Source organism: Odocoileus virginianus, chromosome 23 (genome assembly GCF_023699985.2).
Source record: "Odocoileus virginianus isolate 20LAN1187 ecotype Illinois chromosome 23, Ovbor_1.2, whole genome shotgun sequence".
Classification (NCBI taxonomy): domain Eukaryota; kingdom Metazoa; phylum Chordata; class Mammalia; order Artiodactyla; family Cervidae; genus Odocoileus; species Odocoileus virginianus.
In genome coordinates, this window is record NC_069696.1 from 42,984,869 (window position 1) to 43,007,162 (window position 22,294).

General features: G+C 39.8%; 1 protein-coding gene across 1 annotated transcript; it reads right to left on the reverse strand.

Moving 5' to 3' along the window:
- Positions 1-3,805: 3,805 nt before the first annotated feature.
- PWP1 (PWP1 homolog, endonuclein) lies at positions 3,806-21,917 on the reverse strand. The gene is made up of 15 exons (XM_070453994.1): positions 21,671-21,917; positions 19,273-19,331; positions 18,952-19,136; positions 17,312-17,397; positions 17,115-17,211; positions 15,471-15,581; positions 14,523-14,653; positions 13,833-13,894; positions 11,367-11,463; positions 10,636-10,697; positions 9,030-9,141; positions 6,985-7,075; positions 6,766-6,887; positions 4,933-5,038; positions 3,806-4,159 (listed from the first exon to the last, which is right to left on the reverse strand). Exons 1-15 carry the CDS (start codon positions 21,740-21,742, stop codon positions 4,050-4,052), a joined length of 1,503 nt encoding a protein of 500 aa, XP_070310095.1. The 5' UTR covers positions 21,743-21,917; the 3' UTR covers positions 3,806-4,049.
- Positions 21,918-22,294: the final 377 nt, after the last annotated feature.

Genomic DNA, 22,294 nt, shown 5'->3' on the forward strand with positions numbered 1-22,294 from the left:
AAATATGTAGCACAGTGTTAGTAACTATTGTCACCAAGCTGTATATTACATCCCCAGAACTTAATTTTATAACTGGAAATTTATACCTTTTGATCCCCTTTACCCATTTCACCCACTACCCCCATCTCTGGCAACGACCAGTTTCTTCTCTGTAGCTATCATCTTGAGTGGTAGTGTTTTGTTTTTTTTTTTAGATTCCACATAGAAGTGAAATCATACAGTTCAATATTTGTCTTTCTCTGATTTACTTCACTTAACATAATGCCCTCAAGGTACATCCATGTCAGGAACAGCAGGATTTCCTTCTTTTTTATGACTAGTTTGTGTGTGTGTGTTTGTGTGTATACATTTTCTTTATCCATCCATCCATAGCTTGTTTCTGTGTCTTGGCTATTGTAAGTAACACTGCAGTGAACACTGGTGTTACATCTTTCTGTTCAAGTTAAGTGTTTCCATTTTCTTCTATTGAATACATAGATGTAGAATTCCTGGATCATACATTAGCATGGTCTTTAATTTTCTGAGTAGCTGCACCTCCATCCGTTTTCTGTAGTATTTGTGCCAGTTTACACTCCCTTTTCGCCAAGTCTTTGCTGAAACATATTATTTGTTTTGATTAATAGTCATTCCAGCAGGTATGAGGTGGTATCCGATTGTAGTTTTGATTTGCACTTACTGAATGATTAGTAATGTTGAGTTCTGTTTCATGTACCCATGGCTTCTGTATGTCTTTGGAAAACTGTCTATTCAGATCCTCTGTCCATTTTTAAACTGGATTGTTTTTGCTCTTGAGTCATATGAATTTTTGATATACTTTGGATCTCAACTCCTTATCAGGTATATAATTGCAAATATTTTCTCCCATCCTGTAGATTGCCTTTTCATTTTTTGGTTTCATTTGTTGCATAGATGCTTTTTAGTTTGATGTAGTCCAACGTTTTTATTTTACTTTTTTTCTTTTTGCTTTTTCTAACCAATGTCAAGGAAATTAGTGCGTATGTATCCAGTAGTCATGTATGGATATGAGAGTTTGACTATAAAGAAAGCTGAGTGCCAAAGAATTGATGCTTTTGAACTGTGGTGTTGGAGAAGACTCTTAAGAGTCCCTTGGACTGCAAGGAGATCCAACCAGTCCATCCTAAAGGAAATCAGTCCTGAATATTCATTGGAAGGACTGATGCTGAAGCTGAAGCTCCAATACTTTGGCCATCTGATGCGAAGCACCGACTCATTTGAAAAGACCCTGATGCTGGGAAAGATTGAAGCGGGGAGGAGAAGGGGATGACAGAGGATGAGATAGTTGGATGGCATCACCAACTCAATGGACATGAGTTTGAGTAAGCTCCGGGAGTTGGTGATGGACAGGGAGGCCTGGTGTGCTGCAGTCCATGGGGTCGCAGAGTCAGACAGGACTGAGTGACTGAACTCAGAGTGTTATGGTCTCAGGTCTACTAGTCAGGTCTTTGAGTAAATTTTTTGTGTGTGGTCCAGTTTCCCAACTTTTATTAAAGAGATTGCCCTTTCCCACTGTATGTCCTTGCTTTTTGTAAATAAACCACATGTGGGTTTATTTCTGGGTTGTCTATTCTATTCCATTGGGCTATGTGTTTTTATGCCAGTGTTGATTACTATAGCTTTGTGATATAGTTTGAACTCAAGAAGCATGTGCCTTTAGCTTTTTTCTTTCTCAAGATTTGACTATTTAGGATCTTTTCTGGTTCCCCACAAATTTTAGGATTATTTATTCAATTTTCATGAAAAATGCCATTTGAATTTTAAAATGGGTTGTACTGAAGATGTGGACTGCTCTGGTTAGTTTATGCATTTCAATAGTATTCATCTAATCCGTGAGCACTGAATATCTTTCCACTTACTTGTGTCTTTGGTTTCTTTCCTCAGTGTCTTAGTTTTAAATGTATGGATTTTTTACCTCCTTGGTTGAATTTATTCTTAAGGTAGTTTATCCTTTTTAATGCAATTGTGAATGGGATTGCCTTAATTTCTTTTTCTGATAGTTTATTGGTGTATAGAGCTGCAACAGATTTGTGTATTGATTTTGTATCCTGCAACTTTACTGAATTTATTAGTTCTAAGTTTTTTTTGTAGCTTTTTTAGGGTTTTCTATACTTGTCATCTATAAACAGTGATGGTTTTACTACTTTCTGATTTGGATGCTTTTTATTTTTCCTGCTCTGGCTAAGGGTTCCAATACTACACTGAATAAAAATTTAAGTTGAAGTCATCCTTGTCTTCTTTCTAATCTTCAAGGAAAAGCTTTCAACTTTTCACCATTGAATGTTAGCTATGGGCTTGTCACATACGGCCTTTATGTTGAGGTACATTCCCTTTGTACCTGCTTTATCATAAGTGGATGTTGAATTGTCAGGTATGACTTTTTTGTTAATGTGGTCTCATATTAATTGATGTGGTATCATTAATTGATTTGCGGATGTTGAACCACTCTTGCATCCCTGAGGTAAATCTTAATCACGGAGTATGATCATTTTAATGTGTTGCTGAATTCAGTTTGTTAATACTTTGTAGATTTCTCATTATTAACATTAACCTTTAATTTTCTTTTCTTGTGGCATCCTTACCTGGTTTTGGTATCAGGGTAATGCTGGCCTTCTAAAATGAGTTTGGAAGTATTCCCTTCTATTTTATGGAAGTTTGAAGATTGGTTTAAAAGTTAGCTTGTTTAATATATATAATTCACCAGTGAAGCCATCTGGTCTGGGACTTCGGTGGGAGGTTTTTGTTTAGTGATTCAACATTCTTGCTAGTAATTGGTATGTTCAGATTTTCTGTTTCTTCATCATTCAGTCTTGGTATTTGTTGGTATACAGTTGCTCATAGAAGTCTCTTATTATCCTGTGTATTTCTGGGGTATCAAGGTGTATATAACATTTTCCCTTTCAGTTCTAAGTCCTTCTCTCTCTTTTCCTTACTGAGTCAAGTAAAGGTTTGTCAGTTTAACCTTTCCAAGAAAACAGCTCTTGGTTTCATTTATATTTTCTAGTCTTTTTGGTTTCTATTCCATTTCCCATGCTGACCTTTTCCCTTCCTAAGTTTGGGCTTTTTTCCCCTAGTTCCTTGAGATGTAAAGTGAGGTGGTTTGAAATCTTTTTTCTTGAGTGTAGGCATTTATTGCTAGGAACTTTCCTTAACTACTCTTGCTGTAGCCCATAAATTATGATATGTTTTATTTTCATTGTTTGATTTCTTCTGACACATTAGTTGTTTAGTAGCATGTTGTTTAATCTCCACGTTTGTAAAATTTCCCCATTTTTTTTCTTGTAACTGATTTCTAACGTTATAATACTGTAGTCAGAAAAGATGTTTTATAAGATTTTTAATTTATTGAGACTTGTCTTTGTGGTGTAACATCACATGATCTGTGTATTCTGTTGCTTTTGGATGGAATAGTCCATGTATTATCTGAGTCCATTTGGTCTAATGAATCACTTACCATTTGCTTTATTTACAAATGTTATATCCTCTTGTGGACTGAACCCTTTATCATTATATCTCTTTTGTTTTGTAACACTGAATACCATGCTGTGGACAGAAAAGGCATGCCACTTATAGAAGAGCAGCACTGAGACTTCTCAATACTGAGCATTAACTGAAGAACAATTGTCAGGAAACTGTAGTCCCCCCCATGGACCCTTGGCCTAATCACCACCTTCCAAGGCCTAGGTTTACCCATCTCTTAAGATTACAGGATTTTCTCCTTTTCAAATTCCACGAAGTACTACTTATTTTACATCCTAGACTACCTGTGACAGATGGCACATTTAAGGAATGAATTTCTAAAAACCTTTTTATTCCTCCTTTCAAGAAGTGAATGCAAGTGGAGCCCTGTATGCCACACGCTTGAAAGGTCAGCACAGAGACCAGCCCCGAGTGCTGCCCCACAGCTGCAAGGAGGGACGTCAGGCAGCTCTGCTTCAGTCACCTGGACGGCTGCAGCTACACAGGGAGCATCTTTAGGCCAGCTTTTTAAAACTGAGTTAGGATAAATAAAACAGCAAACTGTATGATCTTCATTAAGACTCCATTGGTGTTTCTGAGCTCCTGTTCCCAAAGGGGCCGCTAATAGACGAAGTTCTTGCATTGCCGAGAACAAGCCTCTCTCGTCTTCCAAATGCTTCATTTACTAAAACATAAAATAAATGGTTAAGAAACTACCAGATCAGAAAATTGAGCAACGAGGTTCTCTACCCTGTTGTGGGAGATTTTGTTTTGAAAAACATGTTTAGCACTTTATAAATTGGAAAGTAACCAATTCAAAGTCTAAAATAATGTTCTGAATGAGGTTAACTGTTTTATACTGGTCTACTTTTTTTTTTTATACTTTACTTTCTTTGCCTTGTCCTAGATTTATTGAATCCACCTTGATAACAAATGTCCAATCCCTCATGACAGTGACTCCGTCCTTCCCTTATTACACTTAATTCTGATTATTTCCTGCCTTCATCTTTCTCTGTATTATGACCACAATAGAACTGTTTTGGGGATTTAGGACTTGTTTTCTTCAGGGAATTGAAGATGCAGGAATCAGAGTGGGACTACAGCATTCCAAATTACATCAAAGTAATAGAAGAGAACCTGGCCCCTTCAGGGAAGCTGGATTTTGGGAATGTGGGAGAGGAGACCATACTATATACCCTTCCAGCTTGCCAATAAAATATTTCGTTTTTAAAATTCAAATTTTGTCATAGATATTTTAAAATTAAAGTATGAAGACAAACTTATTTGTAAATATGAGCATTTCCACATTACAATTTGATCTTGTCGGTTTCCTCAGTGACTGTACTGGAGGATGAATACTGGGTCTGCCTTTGCCGTCTCCCTGATGTATTCAAGCCACACGTTCTATGTTGCTCTTACAGAACTTACCCAGAAAAAGCAGGAAATTAAGATTCTTACCTGAAGAGACTGTGCTTATATCCCAGACCCGAAGCCCTTCCTTCTGACCTCCAAAAGCATAAATAAATGGCAAATCAGGGCAACAGGAAGAACAGAAGAGAACTCCCTGAGAAGAGAATACAGTCAGTGATTTCAATCTTCCCAGAAAGCGCTAATCTCGATTCCCTACTCCTGTCAACAAGACCCTACGATTGAAGGCCACTGAAAACCAACCCACCAGAATCTCCTTCAGGGCTCCTGTAAAGGTACTTCACAGTCAAAACAGTCAAGTTGGTGGGATTATCTCTGTGAGACTGGGTGCATGCTCTGACCACTCAGGCTCACATCTCTGTTATCATCTAATAGGGATTTCCTAGTAAATCTGATCTGCTTAATACTCCCAGAAACGAATTCTCCTTTTTAAGTAATAATGCTATAGTACAACCATTTAATGTTAAAAGTTTAATGTTTTGTTTTTTAACTCTATTACTAGATAACACATGCATCATAGCCTTTCCCTTCTCCAGGGGATCTTCCCAACTCAGGGATTGAACCCAGGTCTCCTGCATTGCAGGTGGATTTTTTTTACCAGTGGAGCCACAAGGGAAGCCCAAGAATACTGGAGTGGCTAGCCTATCCCTTCTCCAGGGGATCTTCCCGACCCAGGAATTGAACTGGGGTCTCCTGCATCGCAGGAGGATTCTTTACCAGCTGAGCTATCGGGGAAGCCTACATGCATCATAGAAAATATAAACACGAAGTATAAAAATAACTCTGAGATAATCAGCTGTTCATGTTTTGGCACAGGGTCTTCTAGAATTACATATAAGCATTGAAAACTTAAGTATTTAAATATATGCATGGGATAATACTATGAAAACTGCTCTGTAGGTGGGGAGGGGTGTTCAGGATGGGGGGGGGCATGTATACCTATGGCCAATTCACATTGATATATGGCAAAAACCATCACAATATTGTAATTATCCTTCAATTAAGATAAATACTTGGAAAAAATGCTCTATAAAACTGCCTACCCATATTTTAAAATACACAAACATTCATGTATACAGTTTTAAACAATTGTATAGTGTTCTATGTCTACAGCTGAATTTTTATAACGCCTGGTATACACTATACTCAATAAGTATTTGATGAATTGTTGAATTCTAATCATTTCTAAAACTTTTGCTACTATGTAGTAATTTCAGTGTAGTAAGAACTATTAAATAGTTATACAAAGAGGTAGGTGATAAACTGACCTCAACAACTGTGGTGCCCTAAAAGGTTCAAGATTTTCAGAGATGGGCTTGATTTTAAGGTTAAAAAACTGTGGAGCATACAGTTGCCAGCAGGGAATGGGGGCAAAGGTGGGAGTTAGGAAGTGACATGCGCACACTGCTGTATTTCAGATGGATAACCAAGAAGGACCTACTGCAATGCACAGGGAAGTCTGCTTAATATTATGTAACAATCTTAATGGGAAAATAACTTGAAAAAGAGTAGATACATGTTTAAGTATAACTGAATCACTTTGCTGACACCTGAAACAACATTGTTCATCAACCATACTCCAATGTAAAGTTGTAAAAAAAATTTGTAGCCATTTCACTTCTGTACTGGAAAACCACCTCCTCCTCATCCTGGTTTTCCACAAGCAACTGTTAATCATGAAAGTTGGAAAAGGAACCAGACAGTCATTGATTTCTCCCCAAATTGCCCTAAATTAGAAAACTTCCACAATTTGACTAAGCCCCAAATTAACTTCCCAACAAATCCATATTCTTTTGTGCAGTGATTCCTAGAGAACAATAGATCAGAAACAGAAAGAACCAAGATGCCCATGAGTATTCTTACCATTTTCATATCGCGAGAGTGAACCAGACTTGGCCTGTCTCCTAATATGTCCCAGATCTTCACGTACTTGTCTGCTGATGCAGTCACAAGACAGCCCTTGATTTGACTGCTTAGATCAAGACCTAGAGGAAGATAAGACTAGTTCAGGGACTCTCACTTTGAAATAAATTTACTTCATCATAGGTTAACAGAAATGAAAGAAACTATATTCTTGCTCACCAGAAATTTCATCATTGTGTGCGTTAAGGGTAAAAATTGGCTTATCTGAACGTGCATCCAAATTATATACAAAGCCATCATCTGTACTGGCCTGGAAAGAGTAAAAGATGAGCACAGCAATGTTACATGATAATAAAATTTAGCAATGGGTAAATAGTGTAAATCCTTGTGAAAATCAGCTATGGACCTGACATACCTGAGATGCTTATTAAAAATTCACATGGACATAAAGAATTCACTTGTGGTAAGTTGAGTTGGCTCTTACAAGGACTAGATTAGCTGACAAGTCTATTAGGAAGTTGGATATGAGTATGAAGCAATGGTAGTTAATACAGACTGGGATTAGAAATACGGTGGCACAGAGGCAGAAGTTATATCCATGAGAAGAGAAGGGATTTGCTCTATGAGTGCAGAATTGAGAGCACCGTGTGAGGACAGAGGCCTGGAGAACACGCCACTCATGGTAAAGGCTGAGGAGGAGCTCACAGAAGTCAGAGTCAAAGAGGGAAGGGAAAACAACAAAGAACCCAAGGAAGCAAGGCTTCTAAAGAAAGTGACAATGCTGTCAGTGTTTGGGCAAAGAGGTGTAATCAGGAAAGGACTGAAAGGCAGATTACAGTTCTGTTTTCAAGAAAGGAAGAGAAAGCGTTGAAGGGATTAAGAGACAGACCTGGTCACTGATGGGAGACAGAGACTTGAGCCTATATATAGGCCAAGGGCAAGACTCAGGAAAGAGTGGCAAAAAAAGGGACAACTGATGCAGTTTTATAGGTGGGGCTGTAATGGGCACAAAAAAGGAAAAGGAGGGGCATTTCATCTTTTGAGACTTGAGGGATGGAGGTACACCATTTTACTTTGATTACTTTCCATTCCCTTAAATGTTTGTGATTTTAGGGCTGATAACCATTTGGCAGCAAATAACCTAGGACATGTGTGTGCCTGCCTGCTGAGAGCCAGCTTTCCAATGTAACTGGGACTTCACTGAGATACTGCAAGATGGGATCTGGCTTGAGGTGGCTCAGGCTGGGAGCTGCATGCACCTCTGCATTGGGTTGAGATGATATGCCCCCAGAATCACAACTGCAGGAACCTTACTGAAACCTCACATATTCAAATAAAGTTTGTTTTTTTTGCCAAAGAATTCTGTCCCTCATTTATAAAGCGCTAGATATTTGCTTTAGGAGAATTAGGAAATACATGATACCTTTGCTTCTAGATAAAAGCTGGGATTTTATTTTTCCATGAACTGAAATATCAGTGGCATCTTTCGATGCAACATGGAAAACTGTTCTCTGCAGATATTATGGGTATTCACAAAATGATCATAAACTTTCTTCCCATCTGGGAGACAGTGGTACATTAGTAAGTAAGTGTTAAGTCACTCAGTCGTTTTTGACTCTTTGTGACCCTATGGACTATAGCCCACCAGGCTTCTCTGTCCATGGAATTAATTCTCCAGGCAAGAATACTGAAGTGGGTTGCCATTTCCTTCTCCAGGGGGTGTTCCCAACTCAGGGATCGAACCTGGGTTCCCTACACTGCAGGCAAATTCTTTACTGTCCGGATCAGCAGAGGAGGTATAAGTGCTATATTAATTAAACATGCTAGCATTAGCATCACTGGAGCTCCATTTAAGTACTAATATTTAAATAAAGGAAAATTTTCTTGAACTGACTTAATCATTGGAAACAAAATGAATTTTTGTGATTTTAGTACTGATAACCATGTTAGCAAATAACCTAGAAAATACGTGTGCCTGCTTAGTATTTGTCATGCTCAGTATTACAAAATAATTTTACAATGATCAACTCATTATTATAGCTAAAAAATGTGGCATGCTTTGGAATGGTTGGAAATTAGCAAAATTATTTACATGTTTACCATTTTTTTTTGTGGTGAATTCATTGTTCTCTTGTTAAAAGAGATCTTTTTTAAAAAATAAAACCCAAATGCAAATACTTCACACCGTTGATATAGAAAAAGCTTTTCTACAACGGAAGTAAAGAAAATAAGTCATTAATAAACAGTAATATGCATATTCTTACCAAAAAATGACACGGTGAAAAGTGGTTCCAAGTCACTCTCTCAATCTGCCCACTGAAGCGCCACATCCGGTGGCTCTCCTCCGGACTCCGGCAGTCATACAGAGCCACGGACCTGGGCGTGTCCAGGCAAAGTTAGGGTTTTAAGAGTTCAATAACCCCCACCATGACATCAAGACCCAATTATCTACAGCCTATTTTAAGGTTCTAAAAGAACAGATGAGTTGCTTCTTACTAATTGGTGAACTCTGGTCCTGTCACTTGAAGACACTGGTGGCTCCAGATGTCACAGTGGCCTTGACTTCCCCCAGAGTGAATCCTCTATTTCAAAAACGAATCGTCTCCATTGCCCAAAGAAAAGGACAATTTCTAATCTGTCTTTCTCCAATACTGCTCAGAGCCAGTCTTAGCCACATTTACTCTCTATAAGCAGGTTACCATGTTGGGGGAACAGATGAATGAAGTGAAAGTCACTCAGATGTGTCCAACTCTTTGTGACCCCGTGGACTATACACAGTCCATGGGATTCTCTAGGCCAGAATACTGGAATGGGTAGCCTTTCCCTTCTCCATGGGATCTTCCCAAATCAGGGATCCAACCTCAGGCTCCCGCATTGCAGGCGGATTTTTTACCAGCTGAGCCACAAGGGAAGCCCAAGAATACTAGAGTGGGTAGCCTGTCCTTTCTCCAGCAGATCTTCCAGACCCAGGAATCGAACCGGGGTCTCCTGCATTGCAGGAGGATTCTTTACCACCTGAGCTATGAGGGAAGCCAGGTAACATGTCTCAGTCACATTTACTCTCTACAAGCAGGTTACTGTGTTGGGGGAACAGATGAACAGACTTGTGTAGTTTTGCATCAATCCCAACTACAAAAGGATAAGGATACAAAATAAAAGACTGCAACTTATATTCTGTTTTTATTAGCTACCTCTCCCATCTCCAATCTGTAAAGAGCATACACATGATTTGGAAACCCCCTGTGATGGACTGCAGCGGTCCCAATTCTTCATCTCTCCCCACATCCATGCCCTCTGTCAGTGATCTAGGAGTGCCTCCCCTAAAGGCAGAGTTCATTTTCCACTCCATGTGATGTCTGTTTCAGCCTAGAGTAAGACAGATGTGTAGTAGGTCTGAGCCCATGTCTAAGAGGCCCTGGTGTCTCTGTTTGTACTACTGACCTTGCTGTGGCAACATATGTGGACTAGCCTGCTAGTTTTAGAAGGATGTGAAACAGGAGAGTCTTTGGGCCTAAACAAATCAAGATTAGTAGAGCTATCAGTTGAATCTAGCCTTGATTAGCTCAACCTTGCACAGAACAAGCAGAAAATATTCATCACTTAAGACACTGAATTTGGGGATGGCTTGCTTCAGAGCAACATCCAACTCATACACCCTCTAAAAATTGAAGGAGATGTTAGGAATTACAACAGAACCATATTCCCTTGCAGACTGAGAAAATCAAGCTGAAAGGACAAATAAGTACTACTAAAGATTTAAACACATAAAAGCCACAGTAATAAATTCTATCTGAACATTCAGTGATACTTTCTGAGTTAGTTCAAGAGGGAAAAAACCAACAACAATTAATTCCTAAAATGCTATCTTACTTATCATATGATCCAGAAATCAGAGTCTGTGCTTCAAATGGATGAAACTGGAGAGTCTGGACCTAAGAGGAAGAAACATAAATTAATAGATAAATGTTTGTTTGGTTTTGGTAAAACTGCCTAATACATGATGGGAATCAACTTAGTAGTGTTCCTACAAATTCTTTCCTTTGAAATGTATTACGTGAAGAAGCATAAATGTACTACATAATCAGAAGGACAAAACATACTTCTAAATAAAGGCTGATACTTAAAAGACCCAATGCAGCATTCCCCAAATTGTGCTAGGCAGAATACATATGTCCCTCAGATGTTAAAGTATAGTCAGAAGAAAAAGGGGAGTGGTCAAACTTACTGGGCAATGCTACACGTTCTGGAAGTTTCACAACATGCATTAGCACATTAGATCCCTGGGTTCTGCAGTATCAACTGTTAAATTCTTTAACCCTATTATGTGACTGACACCCTTCATTCCTTTCTAGAAACCTCTGTAAAAAATGTTGCAAAGCACTAATGTTCCTAGTCACTTTACCTTTCGGTACCTATTTTTGCACAACTCAAGAGGATAATAATTATAACTATCACAAAGGGCTCTGTGAAGATCCAGTGGGCTAGCATGTCAAAGCACTTTGTAATTCACAAAAAGTCATATATAAATGTTTGGGATTATCTGTTGTAGTCAATATATGTCCCAGCTCTTTAGAATCCCTCTTACCACGAAATCACTATACCTTGTCTGTGTGTACGGCGAGGCTAGCTGCTGGCTTCCCCAAGGACATATCCCATAGAATAACAGTGTTATCAGCTGATGCACTGGCCAGCACATTTCTGAGAGAGGGAGGAAACAAATCGGGTAATCTTTTAAAAATCAAGAGCACTGCATGTAAGAGTTCCGCTTACAACCCTACCAAAAAATAAAATAAAATACCTAGGAATAAATTTAACAAAAGAAATGCAAGATTTTCAATATACTGAGAGGTTACCCAGAGGTTCTGATTTGCAGCTAAGTTTGGGAAATACTAACCTAAACAATGTTCTCAAGTCCATTTCCCCAAATAGCTGTAGCTCTGTAGAGGTCTGAACACAAATGAGTAGACAGGAAGGATATCCTTCAGTAAGCTAGCACTCTGGGATCTTCCTTAGAGTGCTCAAATTATGAAGTGTTCAGTGTAATAGAAATGCCTTTAAAAAACTGTCTTGGGTAATCAAGTTTGTTCTTCCCCTCTAAGTAAGTTGTACTCATCCTAATGCTTACCTTCCTTGCCTCAGTAGCCCCTCAAACCAACTGTACTATTAGGAAAATGGCCCTTTTGAGGTAATAAGTATAAAAAATACATGGATGACACAAAAAAGAATTAAGTTGAACTCTTACCTTACAGAGTATACAAAATAACTCAAAATATATCAAAGACTTAACCTAAGAGCTAAAACTATAAAACTTTAAGGGATAAAAATCTTCGTGACAGTGGATTTGCCAATGATTTCTTCACTATTACACTAATGAGAATGTGACGTCGCTCAGTCATGTCCAACTCTTTGCAACCCCGTGGACTGTAGCCCACCAGGCTCTTCCGTCCATGGGATCCTTCAGTACTGGAGTGGGCTGCCAATTCCTTCTCCATTACACTAAAAGCACAGGCAACAAAAGTGAAAATGAACTGCACCACATCAAAATGAAAAACTTCTGTGCTTTGAAGGACACTTCAACAGGGTTAAAGTCAATCCACTGAATGGGGGAAAATACTGGCAAATCACAAATCTCTTAAGAGATTAATTTTCAGAATATATAAAGAACTCCTACAACTTAATAGCAAAGAGGATCTTCCCAGCTTAGGGATCAAACCTGGGTCTCTTGCATTGCAGGCAGATTCCTTACCATCTGAGCCACCAAGGAAACCACATTTCATTCATTTATAACAGCAAAAAAAAAAAAAAAAAACCAAACAACTAAAAAAATGGACAGAAGGATTTGGATAGACATTTCCCCAAAGAAGATATACAAATGGCCAACAAGTGCTGGAAAAGATGCTTGACATCACTAATCACTAGGGAAATGCAACTCAAAGCTACAATGAGATACCACTTCACACCAGTTAGGATGGCTATTACAAAGACAACAATAACAGAAACAGCAGGTATCAAGTGTTCAAAAGGATGTGGAGAAACTGGAACCCTTGTGCACTGCTGGTTGGAAGGTAAACAGTGCAACTGCTATAGAAAACAGTATGGTGGTTTTTCAAGAAGTTAAATGTAGAAATACCATTAGTTCCAGCAATTTTAATTTTAGCTGTATATTTAAAAGAACTCAAAGGAGGGACTCTAACAAATACATGTAAACCCATGTTATTATACATATGTGAATGACACCAGCATTATTCACAAGAGCCAAGAAGTGGAAACAGCCCAGGTGTCCATAACAGATGGATAAACAAAATATGGCATATATGTACAATGGAGTATCATTTGGTCTTAAAAAGGAAGGAACTCCTGCTATACGCTACAACACGGATGAACCTTTTCCTAAGTGAAATAAGCCAGTCACAAGAAGACAAATACTATATGATTCCACTTATAAGAGGCACCTGGAGAAGTCGACTCAGAGATAGAAAGCAGAATGGTGGTTACTAAGACGTGGGTGGGCAGGAAATGGGGTGTTACTGTTTACTGGGCATATAGTTTCAGTTTTGGAAGAAGAAAAACTTCTGGAGTTGAATGGTGGTAATGATTGCACAACAATGTGTGAGATGTCCAGAAAAACTGTGTCCAAAAAACTGTACACCTAAACACGGTTAAAATGATAGTATTTTACAAAAAAAGAATATGTGGACAAGATGTTGTCAAAACTAAACGACGTGAGAAAAATGTCTTCCTTGTAGTAACAATTCTCCCACATCACTGGCACGGCAACTGAGTACATGCTGCTTTTCCCAGCAGTGCTGGAAGAAGGGCACCTGGTCCCCACACAGGTAATGAGCATCTGCCAAGTGAAGAGACGGCAGGTGCGGGGGGGGGGGGGGGGGTTGCAAGGATACAGATAGCAGCATTTCTGCCTCCCAGCAAGGTATACTGCAGGGAAAGAAAAGAAAACAAGGACATAAAGATGTGAAAACACAATGTAGAGAGACTGAATGAAGACGTGAGGCAAAATCACAGTGGTTACAGTCTTTAACAAGCCTTCAAATAGTATTTCTTCTTACCTGACCAGCTTATTCCAAGAAAGGTCAAGGACAGCATCTGTATGCCCATCTGCTGAGGAATTCTGTAATAATTGTTTAATTACTTTTGGTATTAAAGCATCCCCCCAATAAAATTGGTTTATTAATTTGAAAGATTCTTTAAAACCTTAAGATTATTCTGATCTTACATAAACTTGCTCCAAGATCTAGGGAAAGAAACACCTTGTCTCCCTCTTACTTCAGAGATATGGTAAATGTTCTTTACAGGGAAGAAACTATAGTAGTTCTTAATCTGTTATAATTCTATAAATCAACCCCCAACCCATCTCTCCCTCACCAAAATTTTAAAAGTTATAGGAATACAAGGATATTTAGAATTCAATATACTCAAGGCTAAAGAGAAACATTTTAAAAGTTCAAAAGTAGCATATTAGTGTGAATAGCTACTATACATAAGGAGGATCATAATCTAAGAGTAACCACGCTAGCACATGAAAAAATGTGCTAGTGTAGGTTATATGTAATCAGAAATCGCTCTTTCCTTGGATGGGCCTTCTGAAACTAGAAACTACAGTAACTCTGTAACTACTTTATCTTATTCCACCAAAACTGTCTAGCTGAAACAGCGCACATTCTCAGCCCCTGCTCCCACCTCCCCCCAAACCTATTTCTATTTATCATTAGAGTTTAACTATCTATTAGCTTGTTTACCTTCTTTCCTTTCTTTTTCTTCTTTTTCGACAGCTTACTTCCAAGTGTGAAGACTGGCTCTAGAGAGTCCACTATATCCAGGTCCCACACTTCAATAACAGGGGTCATGTTTCCCACAGCAATGTAATTTCCTACAGGAGGAAATGATACATTTGTGATTTAAAAAATAACTTCTAATGAAATACATTACATACAGACTGACTGACTCATGGCTTAGAGCAAGTTCTCTCAAACTTTCATGTGCCTGGATGTGGTTAAAATGCATATTGTTTCCAGAGGTCTTGGGTGGGGCCTTAAAACTGCATTTATAACCGGTTCGCAGATGGCGGCAATGCTGTGCTGCTGGTCCTCAGACCATAGCGTGAGTAACGAGGGCTCCGTCTCCTGGTCCCAGGGTCTTCACTGATAGAATGACAGAGCCCTTCCTACCTTCATGGCTGTGGTGAGGATGAGGATTTGACTAGATCATGAATGTGAACAAGCTTTGCAAACAAGATGTGAGGTGTGAGTATTAACAGTTTTTACCCTAATTATTAAGCATGATGGGGCAAGGAACAGTGTGCTGCTAAGGCCAAAGGGACTAAGCTAAGAGCCTGATTCTCTCTTCATTCTGGTTCTACTTTGTGTTTTCTGAAAAGGGTCGTGCACGGAACTCTACCTGATGACAATGGACACAGCATGCCAGTTTACACTGGGTTTTCAGGAGACCTCCTCACAGTTCTGAGCCCTCATCAGGCCCTGTCCTTCCGCCTAGTGAGCAGCTACCTCTTTAGCGTGTTCAAAGTCTGGAGACATACAGACCCCAAACAATTAAGTGGCTGTGGTCTGAAAACTATGTAACTTCATAAAACATCAACCATTCTGGAAACATTCATACAAAATAGATGACGTGTGTAGCTAGGCAAAACACACAGGAGTGGAACCACTGAGCAATCTTTTTCTCATTACCAGTTGAGTCATCTGGGCTAGGATCAAAATTTAGCCATTCCACACTCAAAGGGTATGCAGACAACAGGATATCATGGTGGACATAAAAAGAATCTTCTTCTTGATTATAAACTGAAAAGATTGGGAAAAGAGACTTTATCACATCAGAGTAAGAAATCATATCCCACTCAAAAGAACAGAGACTCCCTTTTAAACCTATGGCAGTCACTTGCTTAAAGTCATAATTTAATACACTTAAAGTGATGACATTAAAGAAATTCTGAAGTATGTACTGTTAGGCAAAAGTTTTTCATGTCTAATATATTCCTAGTACCTGGTGAGCCCCAGAGGGGAACACAAACACTGACAGAAAATTGTCATCAGGCTGAACACTCCATCTGCATGTTCCCTGGCTAAAACGCTCCGACCTTCTGGTTCACCGACTACAGAAAACGCTCACACGGTCTCCATTAAAAGTGCTTCATCACTATTTTATCTTTTAAAGATCTATTTGGTCATAAGTTCAAACAAGTCAGTACTGGAGAGAAATAACTCATAGTTTTAGAAATTTAAATGCTTATCAAAAATTGCTTCTTTAATACTTATTATTAAAATCAGTAAGAAATCTTAAAAATTATATAATGAAACACTGATAAACATAGAGCCTAAGTAACCAGAAATTCTCCCCTAATATGCTTTTTACTAGAAAGAAGCAATTTAAGATGAGCTAAGGATTTTTAAAAAATTCTTCAGACCATGGTATTTGGGGTAGATCTTGGGACTAGCAGATTCCATGTAATGTTCTATCACATCACTTTAGGATGTGAATGTGTGTTCAAAATTATTAACTTGTGGTCCTGTAAGAACTTCAATGATGGTCAATGTACTCAGCTTACATTTTAAAGAAAGATGACGATGAAACCTTAAAACAATCTTCTTTTGACCATGTCTTTTTTTCAGATTTAGAGAGAAATTTTGAAATTATTCCTGAACAGAGATACACCACGTAACTTGGGAGATTCACACCAAATCCAAATAAAACATATCATTAATGACCTAACTTAGAATGAAACAGGAATATAATTACTTTACTTCAACGTCTCAGCTCCTGTGAATCAGAAGATTCAAAGGAATGATTAAACTTTCAAATAAGAATGTATAAAAATCAGTGATGACTAACTGTAATAGTTCCAATTTTTTGAAACTGGAATTGGTCTTTAAAAAATTCCACCAACATGGTTTGCATTTAAAATATGTAAAAAGTTCAAAGATAATTAGAAGAATAACTTCACATTGAAATAATTGCTATTTAAAGTCCTTTTGATTGTATAAACAGATCACAATGGGCCATGAGATAAAAATGGCCTAACTGCAACAAACTTAAAGGCTGTAAAGAAATCCAAGTTAATAGAGTACAAGTAACCTACAAGGTGCCAATAAACATTAAGCCCAAGGGATTTAATTTTCATACTATGTGTTTCCTATAAAAAAAGGTATTAACCTAATAATCTCTTTAAGCATCAAAATTTTAAGACAGATGAGTAGAATCAACTAAAATGAGATACAACAGGACCTGGTGCCTAGAAATTCATAGTAGTTACTATGATGGTTATTTTAATATCACTTAAGTACAGAACCTTTTAGTAAGAGATGTATTCCACTTACCATGCACCTCTAAATTGCACTGGTCCTGTTCGGCTCTGCCACAAACTATGAGATTGTCACTGGGCTTAATCAAGAAATCTTCACGTTCATATTGCTCCTAAGTGGAAACAGGAAAAGTCATTGATTAGAATCAGCTATTTGGGAAGGTTTTTCAAACACTTAAGGAGGATAATTAGAAAAATCACATAGATGTTTACCGTATCTTTCAGAGTGACGTAAGGATCTTGATCATTACTCCCATAGACTGTAAGACCCAAGAGAGATTCACCAAGAGTTTCAGCATCTGTAAGAATTCATACAATGAAATGAATAAGCCTGTCCTTTAGACTAAAGCATTTTTCCTAAGACATGGGCTTCTCTGGTGGCTCAGAAAGTAAAGAATCCGCCTGCAACGCAGAAGACCTGGGTTTGATCCCTGGGTCAGGAAGGTCCCATGGAGATGGAAATGGCTACCCACTCTGGTATTCTTCCCTGAAGAATTCCATGCACAGAAGAGCCAAGCAGGCTACAGTCTATGGGGTCGCAAAGAGCTGTTCATGACTGAGCGGGTAAAATACACACACACATCCCATCTTTGAACTTAGATCCTACCATCTATTTCATAACTAACTCTGAATCATTTATAACTGGGAAAGTAAATTGTAGATAATAATAAATAGGAATTTAAAAGCCATTTACTTTTGGTCCTGGAATGCACATCTAATAGTCTTGAAATATACACTCTTCCAATACAAGAATCAACTCAAACCAAGAAACCCCCTTCTAGAAAATATCAGAACTCTACTCAGATCTCTAGCTTGCTCCTTGTAATCATTATTCAAAAGTGCTACAGAGAGGTGGCCTTGTAGACCTGGAAATAAGTAGGTCCCTAAAACACTGGTATCAACACATTAAGTGTTGCCTGGTCAAAGAAAATTGTAAACTGATGAGCCTCATAAAGTGAAGTGGGTTTCTTTATTGCAAGATGTCTCATAACTGCTGACAGGCTAACTTGCCCAGTGAATCTGAAAGAGGAGATACTACCCTTTACACCAAATTTACTTCAAAGCGACATTCTCTCATGGCATGTTTACAAAGGTGACAGAATAGACCCCGAGGAACATAAAACTCAGAAGGAAGATACTCTCAATTTCCAGGGGAAGCTACTTTAAGGAGGCTGGGTTCTTCGGTCTTAAACACCTGACAGGTAACAGACGGGAATTTCTACGGGACAAGGCGGATGGAGCCAGTGCTCGGCGGGGTGTGGAGAGTATTAGGAAGCAAGCGTCTGAATGGCTTTGCTCTGGGCTGGTCAGCTCTCCCTTTTCTGCATTTCCATGGTGCTCGGTCCTAACAGGATGGAAGCCACCCAGAGCGGGGCCTACAGCCCAGAGTCCAGTGGAAAAAGTATGCCCTGCATCTGAGGAAGTACACTGAAAAGCATGAAGGTTTAGAGTCAGAGAATACTAAAACCTCAGCTCCATTATTCACCAGCTGTGTGACACTGGCCAAGTTATTTCACCTCTGTAAGCCTGTATTTTTTTCTGTAAAATGAAGCTAATAATTTCTCTCTCATTATTCCAGATAAAGAAAAATGAATTACAGATTAACCACTACTTGCAATAAAATACACAATACTAATTTTTTTTGTTTTGTATTTTAGATCTTAGATAAGTGGGTTGAACTGATTTTTTTAAACCGGTGTAGGAAACATGCTGTCTGCCTTGAGCCTTGACCTAGATTATCTGACTGACATAAAGGACGATGGGATTTCAGAGTAAAGCTCTGGAACGCTAGTATCATGATCTAATGCACTGAGTTTGTGACTAAAAACCAGTATAAGTGACTAAATTCTAACCTGGGTCGCCTTCCTCATCATATTTATCTAAGTCGTACTCGGCCAGCTCGTCATCATGCAGCGTCCTGTCATCTTCTGGGTCGCCATCCTCCAGGGGCCCCCGTGGTCGGGCCTGGGTACGGGCACTCTGCATGCCATCCTCTGAAGGATCGCCTGTTTCTTCTTCATCACTGCCACCTTCTTCTCTACGCCAGAGAAAAAAGAAAAAGTAAAAAGATCAGCCAAAAGGCACCGTTCAATAATAAGACCACCTTGTTATCATAGTTTTAGATTTACATTTTATCTAGACTTGACTACAGGAATCAACATCCCCAAACTTACTGTAATTTTTCCTTTGCTTCAGTAATGAGACGTTTCACTTCTTCTTTACTAAGTTCTACCTATAAGAGAGCAAACATTTCATTATGATATATTTAAGGAAACCATTTTTAAGTCTCTGAATTAAAAAGATTGCAAACTAATCTAAAACATGGTTTTAAGAGACATCCAGAGTCAAATATCAATCTAAAGTCTCTAAATTTAACATAAATGGACTTCTGACATGTCCTTATAAATGAAGATCCCTTCTCACCCAGAACTGTTCAAAAATCATGTTCTCTCCAGACTTTTTTAAAAAAAAGATGGACTTCTATAGACTGCCTTCTGTGACAGCTCATCTCATTTTCTTCTGATTACCTCACCTCGGCGGCCACTCTCCCCATGTTCCCTGCGGATATTCCCAAACAAAGCACTCCTGCCTTCGTCCCCTGCCCTGTTCCCTGGCATCACTGCCAAGAATTCACTCACTGTACTGTCACCACCTTGCAAAGCTCATTCTCTCTGAATGGATTACTCAACTTTCCCTTCTCTATCCCTGTGCACTGTAGTTCCATTTTTCTGACTATCTATAGGACTCTCCACTTGGACATCCTATTCAAAACTGGTCATCCTCTTTAGTGCCAAACTGTAAGCTTACTGTGTTCTGTCCATTCTTGATAGATGATGAACCAATCAACCACCCAGTTTGTACCAAAATGCCTTTAATAATACAGAAATCCTATTGGATAACTCCAGAAACTAAAGGTTCTTAAAATTTTAATTAGGAGATACTTATTTTTCTAATTTCTCTTACTGCTTTGAATTTTTCTTTCTGGGACTTTGTAGAATAAATCCAATCTCTTCTTCCTACAAACTCTTAAGCAATGGTTCTCAAATCTGTCTGTACATTAGAATCACCTGAAGGACTCTTAATCTCAGGCTAAATTAAGGACTCTTAATCTCCAAACTAAATAAATCACAATACCTGGGAGCTGGTAGTTTTTGAAGCTCCCCAGGTGGTTTCAATGTGTGGACATGTTTGGAAATCAGTGTCCTCAAGTATTTGAAAGTCTCTGGTCCCCTTTTTACACAACTCTTGCTTCCTTCAGTAATTTTTAATATATCATTTCCTGTTCCTATTCTATATGCATGCTCAGTCGTGTCTGACTCTTTGCAATCAGATGGACTGTCCTCTACCAGGCTCCTATGTCCATTGGATTCTCTAGGCAAGAATACTGGAGTGGGTTGCCATGCCCTCCTCCAGGGGTATCTTCCCTACCCAGGGATAGAACCCGCCTCTCTTATGTCTCCTGCATTGGCAGGTAGGTTCTTTACCATTAGCGCCACACTGAATGCCTACCGTGTGCCTAATGCTGGAGAAACTGGAGAATAAAACAGTCTATGTCCTGGTGGAACTGGCTTAATAACCTGAAACAAACACTACCCCGCCCGTTTTTTTCATTAACATCTATTCCCACTGACAAAGAATTATATATGCACATGTCAACTCTATAAAGGCAGGGACTTTTCCTGTTTTGCTCATGCCTATCTCAGGACCCCGAACAATGCTGGGAACAGAGAAAGCACTTCGTTAAATATCTGTTGAATAACTTAGGTAATTTCCTCGGCTACAGACTCAGTCTCTCCTGTAGGCTTTACCCCTTCATAACGTGTTACCGTTTACCTCTACCCCCCACCCCCACGGCCTCATCAACATTTCATTTGCACTACTGCGAGAAACTCCTAATTCTACTCTCGGGCTCACGACACCGTAGTCTCCACATCAGTTTTTCTACACCGTGGTTTTCTTTTTTTTTTTTTTTTTGTATTATCATTTTTTTTAATTAGTTGGAGGCTAATTACTTTACAGTATTGTAGTGGTTTTTGTCATACATTGACATGAATCAGCCATGGATTTACATGTATTCCCCATTCCGATCCCCCCTCCCACCTCCTCTCTACCCGATCCTTCTGGATTTTCCCAGTGCACCAGGCCCGAGCACTTGTCTCAAGCATCCAACGTGGTTTTCATCCAGTCCATTCCTCTAAACGCCGAGCGGAGATATGTGCCCCCTCTTCCCGGTTTGCCTGAAAACGCACTAGGGTGATGTGGCGTTGTCAAGAGGGCTCGCAGGAAGTGCTCAGCAAGCACCATCCCGCCTCCTTCCAGCCAACGAGGTCCACGTGCGTGCGAATCGCGGGGGAAGGGACGGCTAGGGGGCGGGGCCCAAGGGGCCAGGAGTCCCAGACCCTCGGAGCCATAGCCCTAGCCACGGCAAAGAGGCCACAGCCGGCCCCAACCCCGACAGTCCCACTAGCGGCGCCAGGGCCGCGCGTTCCGGGTCCAGGTTCCCAGGCGGCGCTGACCCAGGATGCTGCAGAGAGGCCGCTCCCCCTATACCTCGGAGCGACCAGGCCTCACCTTGTCTGGCGTCTCTTTGGCCACGCCGCAGCGGACCCAGGCCACGCACGTCACCTGGCGGCTGCGGTTCATGGTCCTCGGCGCAGCGACGCCTCACGCTACAGACCTGCCCCGGCGGGTCTGGAATCCCCCGCAGCCCTTCGGCTGGCACGCTCCGAGAAGGGCTCCGGGCCGCAGCTTGGGGCAGAGCGTAGGCGCTGGCCACCGGTTCCTTAGGGGTTGTCGCCCGCTTCTGACGTCATTCGAAAGCGCCGAACGGGAAAAGGGTGGGGAAACAGTTGCTCCGAGGCAGCCGGGTCAGGAGTCCACGAGGGCTAGGCTGCTGTGTACGTGGTGTGAATGGGTTTTAGAAGACATCCATGACGATGTCTGCGGGCTGCGTGGGAGTAATGAATAAATAAATGAAATTGGAACTGTAAAGGTCAGAGCCAAATTTACACCAACCTTTATTTTTCCTCCATGTTCTTAGAGCTGACAATGGTAGAGGTTTTAGGATTGTTTTTAAAAACTTTCTCCAAACTGAACTTTTTTTTTTTTTTCCTTATTCTTCTTCTCTGGATGGGCGGGCTTGTGGGATCTTAGTTCCCCAAGTTCGGCAGAGCAGTGAAAGCCCCAGCTTTACAC

Coding starts and splice junctions, on each gene's coding strand:
- PWP1 (XM_070453994.1), bottom strand. CDS start 21,742: ATGAACCGCAGCCGCCAGGTGACGTGCGTGGCCTGGGTCCGCTGCGGC. Junction 6,888..6,984: donor ACACAATGATGAAATTTCTG/GTGAGCAAGAAT, acceptor ATCTTCCTCTAG/GTCTTGATCTAAGCAGTCAA. Junction 4,160..4,932: donor TATAAGCACAGTCTCTTCAG/GTAAGAATCTTA, acceptor TTTATGTTTTAG/TAAATGAAGCATTTGGAAGA.